Here is a 19,988-nt window from a genome sequence, read left to right on the forward strand (position 1 = left end):
GCAGATGTGGTGGTTCCCAGACAAAATGAACATGAATAACTCAGCTTCTGGTCTGTTTCTCATTCTCAGGAGCCCATTTAGCCTGTACCTCGACATTTTAGTTTAAGCTATGTTAAGTGATAGCAAGCCTCAAAAGTTCTTTTTAACATTATAGGTTAATAGTTCCTAAATATAATGGACTTGACTGAAATAAATATTAGTTTACATGAAGAATCCAAACACAAAAACCAAAAGACGATCATTTTGATTAAGAGAATTTTAACAGTAACACGTATTAAATTACCTTTTAAGTCGATTTTCTAAAATGTACAATTTACTACAATGTTATCAAACATAAAATAATCACATTTAAGCCATACTAAATGAAGAAACGAGGGATAAAGACAAAACGCTACAGTATAAGCAGCAAAGGCTACCTGGAAAGATTCACCGCAAGACATAAAAGTAATACCATGTGTACTGAGCAGAAGGTTCCAGCTCTCATGCGAGTAGGCAAGTATTGATATGCATGGACTAGAGATTCTGGCCTGTGGCTAAGGGTTTTCTGCCTTATATCATGAAGTGACTGGAACAGATGTTCACTCCTACACAAAACAACTGGAATCCTTACAAAATACATGGAACAATTCTGTTCAGACGTTGTAATCCCGTATTTCTTGACTGCTGAGAAAAGGGATACAGATGCAGAAGCCCTGTGATGACTCTGGCTTCCCAAGTGTAGACACACTGTGTGTCTGCAGCAAAATCCACAGTCCAGGGGACTTCCCTGGTGGTCTAGTGGTTAGGACTCTGAGCTTCCAATGCCAGGGTCCTGGGTTTGATCCCTGATCGAGGAACTAAGATGCCACATGCTGCAGAGCAACTAAACCTGAGCACTGCAACGACTGAGCCTGTATGCTCTGAAGTCCCCCGGCCACAACAAAAAGATCCTGTGTGCCACAACTAAGACCTGAGGCAGCCAAATTTAAAAAAAAAAAGTTTTTAAATCCATAGTCCATGGGACTTCCCTGGAGGTGCAGTGGATAGGAACTGGCCTGCCAATGCAGGGGACACAGGTTCAATGACTGGTCCAGGAATATTCCATATGCCACACAGCAGCTAGGCCTGCATGCCAACGACTGAGCCTGAGTGCTGCAACTTCCGAAGCCTGCGTGCCCAGAGCCTTTGCTGCACAGCAAGAGGAGCTACTGCAACGAGAAGCTGCGCCACGCAACTAGAGTAGCCCCTGCTCACCAAAACCAGAGAAAGCCTGCACAAAGCAACGAACACCAGTGCAGCCAAAAAGTAAAATAAAGAATAAAAATAATAAAATCTGTTGTCCAAAGAGGAAGACCCTAAGAAAAGCGTGGTAGTACTGCTGCATTGAGAAGAAAATTTGGGTGCTGAGTGGTTGAAATCTGTGGGGCAGAATACTTAATGCAGAGAAAGGACTCTCCATTTGTGTGTGGGGGTCCCCCTGAGACTCTAGCATACAAAGCTGCATTGCATGCTATGATGAGATTCTATAAGGCCAGGCAAAGTACATTTAGTGAGAAAAGAAGCTGAACAATTCCAAGACTTCACCCAGGGCTGGGAAACACCTGAACTCTGTTAAGCTAGAATGGAAAGACTTAGCATTCAGGGATGACCTTGGAAAGAGCCTAGTAAAAACTAAATAGATCATAATAGAGGTTTTAAAAAGACTTAAATGGACCAAGCCAGCCCACTAGTAACTTAGTGCCCTCCAAAACAAAAAAATTGATACTCTGTAAAGGATGATGGCAAAATCCAAATAATCAACAACTTAATACCACAGTTCGGCATCTAATAAGAAATAGCTAGATACGGGAAACAGTTGGGAAAACATGACCCATAACCTGAAGAAACACTAGTCAATAGAAACAGACCCACAAATGTTAGATATAATGGAATTAGCAGACAAGGCCTTAAAAATATTAGGTGGGCCATAACCCAGAAATAGTGGGTTTCTCTGTTATGTTATGGAAAAATTCAAATGAACTTTCTGGCCAACCCAATATGTTCAAAGATTTAAAGCAATAACGGGCAAATTTTAGCCCAGGGGCCAAATTCAGCCTACCACCCGTTTTACAGAGTTTCAAAGAAGGTAACCATGTATACATGGCTACACATATCACCTCTGGCTAATTCTCTGCTACAAGGGTAACACTGAGCAGCTCTGACCTAGACGTTGTATTCTATGAAGTCTAAAACATTTATTATTTGGACATTTACAGAACTAGTTTGCTGATCCCTGATTTAAAGGAAAACATAAACACAACGTGGGAAGAAATACAAGAATAAATATAATAAAATGGAACTTCTAGAGCTGAAAATGTAATATCTGAATAGAAAAATTCACTCGATAGTCAACAGATTAGATACCACAGGACAAATATTAGAGAACTTGAAGACAAGGCAATAGAAAGTATGTGAACCAAAGGATACAGAAAGTAAAGCCTATGGAGAAGTGAACCTCAGTAACCTGTGGAATAATACCAAACAGTCTAATATATATGTAACTGAAATTCCAGAAAGAGAGGGGAAAGTGTGTGTGTGTGTGTGTGTGTGTGTGTGTGCGCGCGCGCGCACGTGCATGCATGTTGGCAAAGGGGTGGCCAAATATTTTCAAGATCTGATGAAAAATATCAATCCATCAACTCACAGATTTAAGAAATTCAACAAACCTCAGTCAGGATCAACATAAAATAAAACACAATCAAATTGCTGAAAATTATCATAATCACATCATAATCAAATTCTATAATTCAGCAATATCAAGAAAATCTTAAAAGCAGAGGGGATAAAAATAACACATTATATAGGCAATCTTGTTTCACTGCACTTTGCAGATATTGTGATCTTTACAAATTAAAGGTTTGTGGCAATCTTGTGTCAAGCAAATTCATTGGCTCCATTTTTCCCACAGCATTATTATTTAATTAAGGTATGTATATATATTTTAGGCATGTAATAGAGTATAATATATAGTAAACATAACTTTTAGATGCACTAAGAAACCAAAAAATTCATAACTTGCTTTATCACCATACTCGCTTGTACTCTGGAACCAAATCTACAATATCTCCAAGGTATGACTGAGTCATCTACAGGGAAATACAGATAGGGTTTTCTCATCAGAAACAAACCAAAAACCAATAGAATTACTTCTCTGAAGTGCTGAAAGGGGAAAAAAAAAATCTGTGAATCTAGAATTAAGGAAAAATATATTTCAACAATAAAGATGAAATAATAACATTTTCAGATAGACAAAAGCCAAAAGAATTTGTTCCAGGAGATCTGCACTACAATAAATGTTAAAGGAAGTTCTCAGAAGAAAAGTAATAGCAAATGTAAACTTTACACAAAGGAGTGAAAAGCACTGGAAAGAGAGAACACCGTTTTTCCTCATTTTAAAATCTCTTTAAAAAAATAACTAGCTGTTTAAAGCAAAAACCATGATGTACGTCAGACTTCCCAGGTGGCTGAGCCATAAAGAATCTGCCTGCCAAGGCAAGAGATGAGGAGACATGAGTTCAATCCCTGGGTGGGGAAGATCCCCTGGAGGAGGAAATGGCAACTCACTCCAGTATTTTTACCTGGAAAATCCCATGGAGAGAGGAGCCTGATGGACTACAGTCCACAGGGTAACACAGAGTCAGACATGACTGAGCACATAAGCACACACACATATGACACATGCAGAAGTTAAAATATAAGACAGTTCAGTCGCTCAGTCATCTCTAACTCCTTGCAACCCCATGGACTGCAGCATATGTAAGACAGCAAATATAAGACAACAACATCATAAAGTATGGGAGGGAGAAAAGGGAGTATAACATTATAATGTGGTTATATTATATATCCTAAAAATAATACTCATTTCAAAAAAAGGTAAGAAAAGAATAAAAAACAGGTGGGGACCAGCAGTTTAAGGGTAGACTTAAATCCAACCATATTGACAATTAGATTAATTGCAAATGTACCAAATATACAAATGAAAACACAGAGAGTGTCCGACTGATTTAAAAAGCGAGACCTCAGTATATGCTCTCTACAAAAAGCCCATTTAAAATATCCAGATCCAAAAGTAAAGGGGTGAAAAAAGACAAACTGTGTAAAAATAATCATACAAAAGATGGAGTATTCTACATTAATAAGAGACTAAGTAGATTTCAGGAGAGGGTATATTATTTTACTAGAAATGAATAAGGACATTTCATAATGATAAAAAGGCTAATTCTCAGGAAGACAGAAAAATCCTAAATCTGTCAGCATGTCAAAATATATAAAGCAAAAACTAACAGAACTAAAATGAGAAATAAAAACATATCTACAATTAGAGTTGAAATTTCAACACCCTTCTCTTTTTCGTTGACAGAATAAACAAACTGAAAACCAGAATGAATACAGAAAACTTGAACAACATGGAACACTATACCCCAAAATAGCCAAATACGTATTCTTTTCATTCAAGTATACATGAAAGTCACCAAGAGAGATCATATACTGTGGTACCAAGTGAGTCTCGGAACATTTAAAAGAATGTACCATGTGACAAGGGTAATACAAGCAGCACTTCTTAAGGAAAAGTAGCAAATGATAGTCCTTGAAAGTTAATTTTTCTATTTAAGGACAGTGTCCTTAAATCTAGATAGTGGTAATCAATGGAAGTTAAACAGCTATATACAGCACAGGCTGTTATTCCCCAGCACAGGAAGCTCTATAAATTTCCTAGCTAGCAACCAGGTCACTCGTAACATTCACAAACTGCCTCTGAGAGTTCCGAATTACTGCCAATGGAAGTTCCCTTTAATGATTCCAAAGGTCAAATTTTATGATTGGGATGAAAAGTTACACTCTCATCAGAGTGACAGGTTTTTAGGGTCCTTTTTTGGGGTGGGTGGTTACTTTAACATAGTCCTTCTAAGTGAAGTCAACTCAACAAGACAGTTCAGCTCTTCGTAATATATCGAACATCTGGTTTTGCTTCAGTTCAAAGCCTCATATATCTTAGTCTCATGAGCTGTATTACACGATATTTTCCAAAGTTTTGATAGTGGAATAATTTTGCTCTGTCCAGGATAAAAAGATGTAGTGCTTGGCCAGGCGAGAGGACGTCTGGGTGAGAGTAAGACCATAGTTAGCTTGGGGGTGGGTGGGAGGTTGGGGAGGAGATAGGATTTCTAACAAGAACAGATACAGGTATTTGCAGGAAAAGTATTTTAACTTAAAACATTCTTTTAAGATAAATTTAAAAAGTTACACTTCTATAATTTACATTCTTTCAGGAATAGTAAATATACTATTAGCTCTATCAAATTAATAGAAATTTAGAATTAAAAAAAAATTATCCTAGAGGTAAAATGATCATTCCTGAAATTACAGCACACAAAAATATCCTAAGCTGGTAGTGAGGAGTTCTAAGCAGTGCCCTGATAAAGCAGTACCTATATTAAGTCCTGAGAAAGCAGTCCTGATGCCACAAACACAAATTAGTAAATGACAAAAACTAGTCTATGTATTGTTGCTCCATTTAAAGACAAGTGTTTTCTGGATTTTTTAACTTTGGTTCCTTTGGGAGCCCTTTTTTCCAGAGACATTTTTTGAAAAAGTGAAAACCTAAAATGATCGTATTAGTTAATCGTAAGTCTAATTTAGCCAAGCTTTTTTATCAACCAAGATGACAAATATGGTATCACAATAATAGTGTAGTACGGGGACTTCCCTGGAGGGCCAGTAGTTAAGACTCAGAGATTCCAATGTAGGAGGTCTGGATTTGATCCCTGGTTGGAGAACTAAGTTCCCACATGCTGCGCAGCTGGGGGGCTGCCCCCGCCAAAGAGTGTAGTATGTGTATGTATGAGTTTTTTTTAAGGAAGATGAGCAGACAGACAGACATTCTTCCATTCCAGGCAGCTCCCTCAGAACTGATAAAACATTCCTAAAGACTGGAGTTGTTTGTATAACATCTGTAATGTCAATTCATAGCCTAATCCATCATCCATACACAGAAGTCAAGTATGATCCCAAAGGCAAAATTTCCAATTAGTTTTGTCTGGAAAGTTTAGGGCAAAGGTAATAAAATCAAGAATTCTGTGCTGATTCACTGGGAAAACATTTGTTTGCCACACTCCTTCACTGAGGAACAAAAGGAGTCAGTGGTTAGTCTGGAATGTGATTCATTAGGAATATCTGGGTGATAAATAAATGAAAAGAGATGACAAACGGTTGTCTGTATGACTTGCAAAACTTTTGTTGTCTTTAAGTCCAACTCTCAGGGGAGTTTAGAAATGCTTTTACAAACAGGAATTCTACCCTTCAAATTCTTTTACTCATTGCTTTTCTCATCGTAGTCAGAAAACAGTTTACCTAAGGTTATGGTGTACAACAAATAACTCTAGAAGGCTAGAGCATAAAATTGATTCCAAATGGACACTGAGAAGTTCAACTAGTGTTTGTGGGGTTTTTTTCTATGAAGAAGAGTTTATAAATTAAGCCCCTAATCTATCCCTATAAAAGGTGCTACAGTGTGTAAAGAAGCAGTAATTTGGCCATTAGTTAATGTGGATTTTAGTTTTCTAAAAATCTGTTAGTAACTTAACTAGATGTACTCAGACTTCTATCTCACATTCCTTATTTGATGAAAAGTCTGATTAATAACAATGATAATAATGCCTGTTCAACCTAAGTAACAGGGTAATGTAATGAGGTTATGTAGTAAAAGTGTTATGGTTGGTAAGTATAAAATAACCAAAATGAAAATGTGTAAACTCTATAATCAGACTCTAGGTTATAAGGACCTGTCTTCAAAGTCATTTTTATTATATTAAATCAATCCATAAGTAAAGATATGTTTCACTTTTCTTCTCTAAACCTAAACAATTTTGATCATAAAGTTGATTTAATATTCAGGAGGAATGGACCACGTACTTATAAAGAGAACTTTTAAAAAGGTTATAATTTGTCTACAATATATATCCAAAAGAACAGATTTCAGGTAAACTGAATCTTACTAGCTTTCATTTAAACGCACATTAATAGAGACTTCAGGACAGGAAGTCAGTCAGTCTGTGCATATCCTTCTGGGTTTGGTGAAAACCCAGCCCTGTCCTGGAGATCCTGGTTTCTACTTTTGATGTGGTGATAGTCTTAAGAGTTAATACATGAGTCATTCCTTGGGGAAAGACTCAGAGCTGATCATGCCCTCATCAAAAAAAGGGCAAACAGATCTTTTCTAAGAAGGGCCTGATGGTCTTCCCGCAAGAGCCCTGAGTCACCGCATACTTATAGCCAGAGTCATTGTACCTATACAGAGCAATATTAGGTCACGATAGAACCTTCCTTTTGGCAATTTCTTCCCTTTTTTGTCTTATAGAGGGATAGACAGGTAAGCTATGGAGCAATCATCAGAAGTCAAGAAGGAAAAAATGGGAAAAGGTTGGCTAACAATTTTTAAAACAATTATTCCAGCTCATGGCATTAAATGATTACTACAATAGTTCTCTTCCTGAAACTGCTTCACTATTTCACTCCAACCCATATCCGTGCAGTTTTTCAAATTACATTTTCTTTAGGCAATAAATAGCCAAGAGTCAAAAAGTATAAGAAAGGCTTTATATGTATACATATAATAGAGTACTATAAAGTACCATATACGAACTATGAAGTGCTTATTCACTAAAGAAAACAGGGTGCTACAGACAGAGAAGTTCTATGAACACTTGATAGTAATCAAGATGCTGGACTTTTTAAAATGTACAATTTTTACCACATTAGCAATGAAATAACATTAAACTTTAAGGCAAAAGCAGACTTTTGAATTTTATACAGGGGCAAATATCTCACTACTTACTTTCCTTGTATTTACTATATAACAAAGAGCCCCAATTTTTTTTTTATTAAAATGGTCTTTGTTTATGTTTTCAAGTAGAATTCTTTATTCATTTATATCTTATTACCATATCTGATAACCACATTCTAAACTTACAGTTTTATGGCCATGGTTTCTCCTGGTACTTAAAACACTCCTGACATTCACTGATTTTTAGATGCAATGTATTTAAACCACCAATCTTTATCTATAAAATGATATTCTTAATCTAAAACGGTCTTTTAACACAACTGACTCATAAATACCATTCAGATAATAATGCCCTGATGGTATATCTTTTTATAAAATCTGATCTACTTTACAATGTAACTAAATAGCTTCAAAACTTTTCTATGTACCAATTGCCATCTAAATAAGGTAGTTCTAATGAGAAAATCCCTCCCATTTTGATTCCCAAAGGTGAGGGAATTCAATGGTTAAAAAAGATGCCAAAGAGAAAAGGCACTTTGTACAATACATTCAGCCTTCTATTTACAGCTCAATATTTGAGAGTCTTTAAAAACTTTAAGGTGATTGTTGATAGTTTTTGTTCTCAGAGTTCTTTGTCTAAGAGCTGGGCTTGTTTTGAAAGGAACATAGGGCTTGGTAAACCTTTCTCCAGGAAACTGCTCCACCTAGTGTCAAAACTGTCTGTGTACACATTATTTGTAAATTCCTGCTGAACGACTCATTCTCTTTGTTACTGTTAAACAGAACAGAATGATTTATAATCATTAATAGCATACGAAGTTTGTTGTTGCTGTCTGTCGCTAACTCGTGTCCAACGCTTTTGCAACTCCATGGACTGTAGCCTGCCAGACTCCTCTGTCCACGGCAGTTCCCAGGTAAGAATACTGAAGCAGGTTGCTGTTTCCTACTCCAGGAAATCTTCCCAACCCAGGGATTGAACCTGGGTCTCCTACATTGGCAGGCGGATTCTTTACCACTGAGCCACCTGGCAGTTGTTAAATCACCTTGTCTTAGAACATTAGGAATAATAATGTACTTGCATATAAGGAGCATGTCTGAGATATAGTTCTTATTATCAAGTTCCAATGTTCCTGCTTTTAACCTGCTTGTTTACAAAATTACGAATCATATATTCTAGTAATGGGAATAATTCTAATGTGGCTACTGAAATTACCTTATCGCTTTTCCCAATTATTTGTAACAATCTAAATGTAATTCAAAAATTATTTATTTCTCAAAATGATTGCAGTGTTGTAAAGGTTGTATTTTTACAACAGACTGGTTCTGCACACATCAATGGTTTTAAACATGAGATTAGAACTAAATTTTGTTGTCATCAGGCAGCTCAACTGGAAGAAATTCTTTTACTTTTCCCTTCATGAAAAGTTGCTTTTTTTTTTTTAAACCCTTGGTGGTCTTCCAGACCACTCAAGCACTTGCACAGCTATATTCTCTCCCAAAACATCATGTTAAGTCTACTGTTATGACCTGGAAGAGAAAAGAAATCCTTTTTTGGCAAATGGAGAAATCAAATGCATAACATGTCACGTAAAAACCCTTAGAGAGTGGTTAGTTCACTAAGGCTCCCAAGTTCAATATGCTTCTTCTGGTGTACTATCGTCATCCCATGAATTAGAGCCAGGGTTAGCAAACTACAGCCTGTGGATTAAACCCAGTCTGCTATTTGTTTTTTTGAATAAAGATTGACTGGAAAACAGTCGCATTCGTTCCTATATACTGTTCCTGGGTGCTTTCTTGTTACAATGACAGATCAGAGGAATTACAAAAGGGATTGCACGGCCCACAAAGCCTAAAACATTTACTATTTGGCCCCTTTACAGCAAAAGTGCTGCCCCTGGGCTGTCATCGTCCCTTGGGCCAAACCATTATTAAGGTGAAAATTCTGACACATTCAAACACAGAGATACATCAAAGAAGTTAACAGCAGTCACCTTCTCTTTATTAAGCTGCTTTTACTCTGGGCGTTATTTCCACTGGTAAATAAGCACTCAAGTTCTGAATCACCTGAAAGGAAACCTGCTACATACATGCTAAGACTAAAATAAATTTGTTAATGGATTTCTGGAAATTAGTATCTAAGAGAAGAGGGCTCGGAAGACGTGATCTAAGAAAAATCTACCCGCCACAGAAGCTCTTCTGACTTCTGATCTACTTATAAAAGGGGCTTCCCAGGTGGTGCTAGTTGTAAAGATAGGAAGCAGACCCAAGACGCAGGTTCAGTTCCTGGCTCAGGAAGATGCCCTGCAGCAGGAAATGGCAACCCACTCCAGTATTCTTGCCTGGAAAATGCCATAGACAAAGGAGCCTGGTGAGCTACAGCCCACGGGGTCGCAAAGAGTCGGGCATGACCGAGTGTCTGAGCTGTGCGCATGTACACATGTGCACACACACACACCTTACTTATTAAAAATATGAGGAAAGTAAATGAATGAAATCAGTAAACTTGCGCTACTTGCCAGGCAAAACCAGCTCATGAAATAGACATCAAGTTCATGAAATAGTCATCTACTACAGGTGGACTTATGCAAAATGACTATAAAATTCTAAAACAAAAAAGCAGATGAAAAAAGGGCATAATGCAAGCATCTTAATGAATTATTTCAGGCACAGGTAGTGGGTTCAATCACTGGGTCAGGAAGAGCCCCTGGAGAAGGAAATGCAACCTACTCAAATATTCTTGCCTGGGAAATCCCGTGGACAGGGAGGCCTGGCAAGCTACAGTCCATGGGATCGCAGAGTTGGACACGACTTAGTGACTGAGCATGAGCACCTACTTGTGTGTGTATATATATATGTATATGTGTGTATATATGTATATATGTGTACATATATACACCCTTTTCTTAATCTTTATTCATGCCTGAAACTCTGTGCTTTAATGTAGAATTACTTTCCTTCCATTCATTCAAAGAACACTTTTTTACTATTTCCTTTACAGCATGTTTGCTAGCGGCAAACTGTTTATGTTTTTCTGAAAATATCTTTATTTAATACTGTTCACGGGTCACTTTCGAGTATCATCTGCTGGCAGTTATTTTCTTTTAGCCATCTAAAGACAGCCCACTGTCAGCTGATTTTTTTCATCAAAAGCTACGACAAATCAGTCTTACTGAAGTTCCTGTGAAGACAGTATGTTTTTTCCCTCCATCTCTCCTTTTTTGTTCTAGATACTTTTCTCTGGTCAATTAATCCTGTCTTAGCTGTGGTCTGTTGAAGTCCATTAACTGAGTTCCTAATTTCAGATGCTATTCTTTTAATTCAAAATTTCCACTTGCTCTCCTTTAAAGTTTTCGACCTCTGGTAAAATATTCTAACTTATTTTTTACTTCTTTGAAACACATTGATTTGGGATTAAGGTACACGCCTACTAACCTTATTATATAGATACCCTGTGGATCTATTTCTATTATTTCTTGTTTTGACCAAATTATATTGTTTCCTCAGATATCTGATTACTTTGGATTGAGTGTCTGACTTATTATATTTTTTAATATAATGTGACACCTAGGATGACTTTATTTTCCTCCAGACTTAAAATTTACACCTGAGCTTCAGCCTCTGTATGGGCTGATTTGTATGACATTCATCCTTACATTTAAATTGTGGCCTCTCAGGGCTCCAAAGTCAAGCCCGCAGGTTTATCAGGGCATATACCTGACCACTTCCAAAGCATGTCTGAAAAGGAGTGTTTTAAAGATAAAAACAGAGTACGACTAATGATAATAATAATAATGATGATCACGGTCACTTAACATTCACTGAGCATCTTATATATACTAGCCACTGAACTGAAAAGTATACGTGTCTTATTTCATTTACTCCTCCAAATAGCCTTATGAGATAGGTACTATTATTATCACTCCCATTTACAGTTGAATACACTGAGGCTTAACAAGTTAAGATATTTGTGAAATATCACAGAGTTAGTAATACTGGACCATGCATTGAAACCCAGCTCTAACTATGCCCTATGACTTACCTCCCATGATAGGACTATGTTAGTCTTATAACAAAATCACCCTCCATGACTTGCATATTTTTAAATAATAAAGAAAGAGAATTAAGGCATTGTACCTGAAACTGGGCATGCCACGGGCGTATGTTCTGCATGTAAACATGTATGACAATGAACAGAAAGTCTAACGAATAACTGCTTAACTAATTAATGAATGTGCAAAATTATTAAGAAAACATTTTCATTCACATGCATTAACTGGTATTACGCAACCATAAATACAGAGAAAAACAGAATATGCCTCTAATCTATTTGAGGGTTTCATATTTACCCAGAGTAGAACCTGCAAATACAGGATAGTATATTGGTTGTATCAGCAATGCCACCTAGTGGCAAACTAATATAGCCATAGATAGGAAAAAAGTCCTAGAAGAGTGGTTCTTAACCTTGCATGGGTTACAGAGTCTGGAGAATCTAACACTATAGGTCCTTTCTCCCAGAAAGATGCACAGTTGTGAAGATATGTAACAAGTAGAGTGTTCAGGAAATTAAAAGACCTCCTGAAGCCCATTTGTTGACTATTAGAATTAATGGAACGAACCAACTAGCCTAGCCGAGCTGTGCCATGCTAAGTTGTTTCAGCTATGTCCAACTCTTTGCAACCCTGTGGACCATAGCCCGCCAGGCTCCACTGTCCATAGGATTTTCCAGGCAAGATTACTGGAGTAGATTTCTATGCCTTCCTCCAGGGTATCTTCCCGACCCAGGAATCGAACCCACAAGCTTACGTCTCTGCACAGGCAGGTGGATTCTTCAATGTGAGTGCCACCTGGGAAGCCCCTCAACTAACCTAGAGGCCCAAACAACTTCCACATGAGCCTTGAGAAGGACTCTCTTCATTTTCCCTTCAATCTCTTTCTCTCTGTTTAACAATCACTATTTCTGCATAAACAGTATCTAACTTTTCCTTTGTGGTTACATACCTGTTCTCGGCAAACCTCAAGATTTCTACTGCTCCCAAATCAATTTACAAAATTTGACAGGAGACCAAACAAGTCATTTTTCCTGGTTGATTTTCATTAATTTTAACATTTAAATTTAATCAAGCAACTAGTCTTACATCTAATGTTTAGAGAAATGATGAGAATTTCTAGAACATCTGAATTAAGTTATAACTTTCAATTGTAACTAAAAATTATAAATGAGATTGCTGAATGATAAACTTAAAAATCCAAGCCTATGCCCCAACGGTAATCCAAGCCCCTTATGCCCCAACCAGTAACGCTAAGAAGCTGAACAGTTCTATGAAGACCTACAAGACTTTTTAGAACTAACACCCAAAAAAGATGTCCTTTTCATTACAGGGGACTGGAATGCAAAAGTAGGAAGTCAAGAAACGCCTGGAGTAACAGGCAAATTTGGCCTTGGAATACGGAATGAAGCAGGGCAAAGGCTAATAAAAGTTTTGTCAAGAGAAAGCACTGGTCATAGCAAACACCCTCTTGCAATAACACAAGAGAAGACTCTACACATGGACATCACCAGATGGTCAACACCGATATCAGATTGATTATATTCTTTGCAGCCAAAGTTGGAGAAGCTCTATACAGTCAGCAAAAACAAGACCAGGAGCTGACTGTGGCTCAGATCATGAACTCCTTATTGCCAAATTCAGACTTAAATTGAAGAAAGTAGGGAAAACCATTAGACCATTCAGGTATGACCTAAATCAAATCCCTTATAATTATACAGTGGAAGTGAGAAATAGATTTAAGGGCCTAGATCTGATAGATAGAGTGTCTAATGAACTATGGACTGAGGTTCGTGACATTGTACAGGAGACAGGGATCAAGACCATCTCCACGGAAAAGAAATGCAAAAAAGTAAAATGGTTGTCTGAGGAGGCCTTATAAATAGCTGTGAAAAGAAAAGAAGCGAAAAGCAAAGGAGAAAAGGAAAGATATAAGCTTCTGAATGCAGAGTTCCAAAGAATAGCAAGAAGAGATAAGAAAGCCTTCCTCATTGATAAATGCAAAGAAATAGAGGAAAACAACAGAATGGGAAAGACTAGAGATCTCTTCAAGAAAATTAGAGACACCAAGGGAACATTTCATGCAAAGATGGGCTAGATAAAGGACAGAAATGGTATGGACCTAACAGAAGCAGAAGATACTGACAAGAGGTGGCAAGAATACACAGAAGAACTGTACAAAAAAGATCTTCACGACCCAGATAATCACAATGGTGTGATCACTGACCTAGAGCCAGACATCCTGGAATGTGAAGTCAAGTGGGCCTTAGAAAGCATCACTACGAACAAAGCTAGTGGAGGGGATGGAATTCCAGTGGAGCTATTCCAAATCCTGAGAGATGATGCTGTGAAAGTGCTGCACTCAATATGCCAGCAAATTTGGAAAACTCAGCAGTGGCCAAAGGACTGGAAAAGGTCAGTTTTCATTCCAATCCCAAAGAAAGGCAATGCCAAAGAATGCTTAAACCACCGCACAATTGCACTCATCTCACACGCTAGTAAAGTAATGTTCAAAATCCTCCAAGCCAGGCTTCAGCAATATGTGAACCGTGAACTTCCTGATGTTCAAGCTGGTTTTAGAAAAGGAAGAGGAACCAGAGACCAAATTGCCAACAACCGCTGGATCATCAAAAAAGCAAGAAAGTTCCAGAAAAACATCTATTTCTGCTTTATTGACTATGCCAAAGCCTTTGACTGTGTGGATCACAACAAACTGTGGAAAATTCTGAAAGAGATGGGAACACCAGACCACCTGACCTGCCTCTTGAGAAACCTGTATGCAGGTCAGGAAGCAACAGTTAGAACTGGACATGGAACAACAGACTGGTTCCAAATAGGAAAAGGAGTACTTCAAGGCTGTATATTGTCACCCTGCTTATAACTTATATGCAGAGTACCTCATGAGAAATGCTAGGCTGGAAGAAGCAGAAGCTGGAATCAAGATTGCCAGGAGAAATATCAATAACCTCAGATATGCAGATGACATCACCCTTATGGCAGAAAGTGAAGAGGAACTAAAGAGCCTCTTGATGAAAGTGAAAGAGGAGAGTGAAAATGTTGGCTTAAAGCTCAACATTCACAAAACTTAAGATCATGGCATCTGGTGCCATCACTTCATGGCAAATAGATGGGGAAACAGTGGAAACAGTGTCAGACTTTATTTTTCGGGGCTCCAAAATCACTGCAGATGGTGATTGCAGCCATGAAATTAAAAGACGCTTACTCCTTGGAAGGAAAGTTATGACCAGCCAAGATATCATATTGAAAAGCAGAGACATTACTTTGCCAACAAAGGTCCATCTAGTCAAGGCTATGGTTTTTCCAGTGGTCACGTATGGATGTGAGAGTTGGACTGTGAAGAAGGCTGAGCGCTCAAGAATTGATGCTTTTGAACTGTGGTGTTGGAGAAGACTCTTGAGAGTCCCTTGGACTGCAAGGAGATCCAACCAGTCCATCAAAAGGAGATAAGCCCTGGGATTTCTTTGGAAGGAATGATGCTAAAGCTGAAACTCCAATACTTTGTCCACCTCATGCGAAGAGTTGACTCATTGGAAAAGAGTCTGATGCTGGGAGGGATTGGGGGCAGGAAGAGAAGGGGAGGACAGAGGATGAGATGGCTGGATGGCATCACTGACTCAATGGACGTGAGTCTGAGTGAACTCCGGGAGTTGGTGATGGACAGGGAGGCCTGGCGTGCTGAGATTCATGGGGTCGCAAGGCGTTGGACACAACTGAGCGAATGAACTGAACTGAACTGGTTCTTGGAAGGACTACATGAAATAATTCAGGTAAAGAGCTGAGCACAGAGTCTAGCATGTGGTAAACATTCAATAAATGTTCGTCTATTGGTCAGGATAGGTTAAAATAGCAAATAGCCCCCAATCTCGGTAGCTTAAGACAACTAAGTGTCTATCTCCCTTACTCTACATATCCGCCAGAGGCCAGCAAGGTGAATCTGCTCCTCGTAGTCAGAGACTCGGGCTCCAGGTGAAACACAGCATGACAAACCTTGAGGCTTCCGTTAGGAAGCAAGATCTACCAGTTATGCTCACATTTCTCTGACGAAGGCAAATCACCTGGCTGGAGTTCAACAGGGTGAGGATGCAACACCTCCTCACAAAAATGAATACCAAATATGGGTAAAAAACAACAGAACTGACTTCACTTAGTATTACCCTGACAATAATGATGGCAATGCTTGCCATTTTTGGTGGTAGTAGTAGAGACAGCTGTAGTTAACTTCTTGGAATCTGACTTTCATCCCAATCAGGTAATTAAAAATAAGCAAAAGCAGTGACATCTTTTATCTTCCTTTTGCTTGACTTCTCAGGAAATTATTTTTTCCAAATACTTGTTTTTCTTCATTTTCCCTATTATACCTAAAAAATTCTGGAAGGAATTCTGTGTTTAAGAACTAACAAATTTAAGAACTAAAGATAATCTGGTCAAATGGAAATGGCATATTCTGGGTATCTCTTTATTTTTAACATTAATATATTGTTCTTCAAGACTTCTCATTCTGAATTTGTTTGCTATATTGACCTTTTGTCCATTTTTGATCACGACGATCTAAAAAAGTGTTCTTCTGACCAAATCCTCACTGATTCATGATTTAAAAAAAAAAAAAAAAACCCTCTCAAACACACACACAACTCACAACAAACTAGGAACAGAAGTAAGTTTCATCTACTTGATAAGGAACACCTACAAAAACCTGTAGCTAACATGATATGTAGCTTCATGGTGAGAAACTAGAGGCTTCCTCACCAAGGTTGGGAACAAGGGGATTTCCCTGTCACCACTCCAATTCAACATCAGACGGAGCTAATGCAATAAAAGACAAGGGGCAAAAATGAAAGGGTACACAGATTGAGAATGAAAAAACAAAACTATTTGCAGATGACACGATTATCTTACATAGAAAATCCTAAAGAATCAACAACAAAGTCCTGAAACTATTTACGTTGCAGAATACAAGGTTAATATTCAAAAGCTGATTACTTTCCTATGTATCATCAATTAATATACATGATCTACAGATCATGTCCCTAGGTATTTACCCAAATGAGCTGAATTCTTATATATGTATATATATCCAAAACCCTGCACATGAGTATTTATAGCAGCTTTATTCATAATTGCTTTAACCTAGAAATAACCACGATGATCTTCAATACATGAATGGATAAACAAATTGTGGTGGTACATCCAGGAAATGGAATATTATTTGGGAATTTAAAAAATGAGATATTGGCACTTCCCAGTGATCCAGGGGACTTTGTGCTTCCAATGCAGTGGGTGTGGGTTTGATCCTTGGTTGGGGAATTAAGATCCCACATGAAGTAGGGCATGGCCCCCCACAAAATAAAGAACTCAGGTATCAAGCCATGAAGACAATGGAGGAACTTTACATCCATATTGCTAAGTGAAAGAAGTCAAGCAGAGAAAAACTCATACTGTATAATCCCAACTATACGAACAAAATCAGAACTTACAGAGAGAGGAAAAGATTAGTGTTTTCTTAGGGTCTGTGAGTAGGGAGAATGAGAAGGATAAGAATGAAAAGGTATAGCACAGGGTATTTTTAGGAGAGTGAAACTATTCTGTGATCCTGTAATGAAGAATGTCTAACATTAAGCTCTTGCCAAAACCTATAAAACTATATAAAACACAGAATGAACTCTAATATAAAGAATTGGCTTTAGTTAGTAATGCATCAATATTGGTTCCTCAACTGTACAAAAACGGTCTTAATGATCAAGATTAACCATGATGGAGGGTCACTCCAGATATCCTGGAGTGTGAAGTGAAGTGGAACTTAGGAAGCTTTACTATGAACAAAGCTAGTGGAAATGATGGAATTCCAGCTGAGCTATTCAAAATCCTAAAAGATAATGTTGTTTAAGTGTTGCACTCAATATGCCAGCAAATTTGGAAAACTCAACAGTGGCCACAGGAATGGAAAAGGTCAATTTTCATTCCAATCCCAAAGAAAGGCAATGCCAAAGAATGTTCAGACTACCGCATAACTGCTCATTTCACATGCTAGCAAGGTAATGCTCAAAATTTTTCAAGCTAGGCTTCAACAGTATATGAACCAAGAACTTCCAGATGTAGAAGCTGTATTTAGGAAAGGCAGAGAGGCCAGGGATCCAATTGCCAACATCTGTTGGATCATATAAAAAGCAAAGGAATTCCAGAATAACATCTACTTCTGCTTCATTCATTACGCTAAAGCCTTTGATTGTGTGGATCACAGCCAAAGCCTTAACTGTGTGGATCACAGCCAAAGCCTTAACTGTGTGGATCATAACAAACTGTGGAAACTTCTTAGAGATGGGAATACCAGCCCACCTTACCTGCCTCCTGAGAAACCTGTATGCAGGTCAAGAAGTGACAGAACTGTACACAGAACAATGGACTGGTTCAAAACTGGGACAAGGTTGTATATTGGCACCCTACTTAATTTTACTTCTATGCAGAGTACATCATGAGAAACTCCAGGCTGGATGAAGCACAAGCTGGAATCAAGATTGCTGGGAGAAATATCAACAACGTCATATATGCAGACAACCCCACCCTAATAGCATAAAGCGAAGAAGAACTAAAGAGTCCTTGGTGAAAGTGAAAGAGGAGACTAAAGACTCTGGCTTAAAACTCAGCTTTCAAAAAATGAAGATCATGGCATTCAGTCCCATCACTTCATGGCAAACAGATGGGGAAACAATGGAAACAGTGACAGACTTTTTTTACTTGGGCTCCAAAATCACTGTGGACAGTGACTGCAGCCATGAAATTAAAAGACGCTTGCTCCTTGGAAGAAAATCTATGACAAACCTAGACAGCGTATTAAAAAGCAGAGACATCACTTTGCCAACAAAGTTCCATATAGTCAAAGCTCTGGTTTTTCCAGTAGTCATGTATGGATGTGAGTTGAACCATAAAGAAGGTTGAGCACTGAAGAACTGATGCTTTTGGACTGTAGTGTTGGAGAAGACTCTTTAGAGTCCCTTGGACTGCAAGGAGATTCAACCAGTCAATCCTAAGGGAAATAAACCCTGATTATTCACTGGAACAACTAATACTAAAGCTGAAGTTTCAATACTTCAGCCGCATGATGTGAAGAGCTTTCTCATGGGAAAAGACCCTGATGCTGTGAAAGACTGAGGGCAGGAGGAGAAGGGGGCGACAGAGGATGGCGATAGTTGGATGGCATCACTAACTTAATGGACATGAGTCTGAGCAAACTCCGGGAGATAATGAAGGAAGGGAAGCCTGGTATGCTGCCATTCATGGAATCGCAAAGAGTCAGACATGACTGAGTGACTGAACAACAAAAATGCAGATCTGGTTATTTTGCTTTTAGGGCACTTAAAAATAACTCTAAATGCTACTGACAAATAACAAACAAAAATCAAATTAATCTAATGCTGAAAAACATGGTCTGATCCATCTGGATGCCAGTTTATCAGCAGCAATGATAACGCCACAATGTTTTTATATGGTTTTTATGTATAATGCAATACAGTTTCAGATGTTCCTTGACTTTATCTCCACATTTGCTTAACTAGTAAGGAGAGAGTGATACTTTCCTTCAAGTAGTTTTTGAAGAATTCCTTCTAAACTTGTGAAAAATCTAACCACATTCCCTTAACCCTGCACTCTGATCAAGGGCAGAAATAACTACTTAGTTTACAGAAACAAAGATTTGACTTTTCACTGAAATACATTTTGTAGTAAATGCTTATTTGTATGTTTTAAATCCTTTACTGGTTACATGAATCAATGGAACTAAAATTATACTGTTTTTACAACAACACAGTTTATAAATGCCATTTTATAAAAGTTTCTCAAGGATATGAAAAGAAACAGAAAACGTGAAACTTCTAAGTTTCACATTTTTCTTATTCTTATTATGGGATTTATAAGGTTCATTAGAATCCCTTTAAAGATTCAGTAGAATCTGCTAGCTGGGTTGCTTTTTAAATACTTCCAAATTAATCAAATGCAACTAATGAGTTCCTTAATCTGATCTTCCCAAGGAATCTAAGAGGACAGGTCTAGAAAAGAATAGAAAGTGAACTGGTCTTTTCTTCTTTCCTCCTCTGCTGCAACCTCTAGTATAGCATTATATTTCTAGA

General features: G+C 37.9%; 1 protein-coding gene across 7 annotated transcripts in view; it reads right to left on the reverse strand.

Moving 5' to 3' along the window:
* VMP1 (vacuole membrane protein 1) overlaps window positions 1-19,988 on the reverse strand; it is a 125,672-nt gene that overhangs the window by 80,486 nt on the left and 25,198 nt on the right. The window contains exon 1 of one of the 7 annotated variants that reach the window (XM_025281176.3): window positions 417-548. The exons of 5 other annotated variants lie outside the window; for them this stretch is intronic. In XM_025281176.3, the coding sequence (XP_025136961.1) occupies window positions 417-440 (24 nt within the window). In that variant the 5' untranslated portion in view covers window positions 441-548. Of the gene's footprint in view, window positions 1-416; window positions 549-19,988 lie in introns of those variants that run through there. One more of the 7 variants, XM_044939620.2, reaches the window with a different exon arrangement.

This window comes from Bubalus bubalis, chromosome 3, assembly GCF_019923935.1.
Source record: "Bubalus bubalis isolate 160015118507 breed Murrah chromosome 3, NDDB_SH_1, whole genome shotgun sequence".
Taxonomy (NCBI): domain Eukaryota; kingdom Metazoa; phylum Chordata; class Mammalia; order Artiodactyla; family Bovidae; genus Bubalus; species Bubalus bubalis.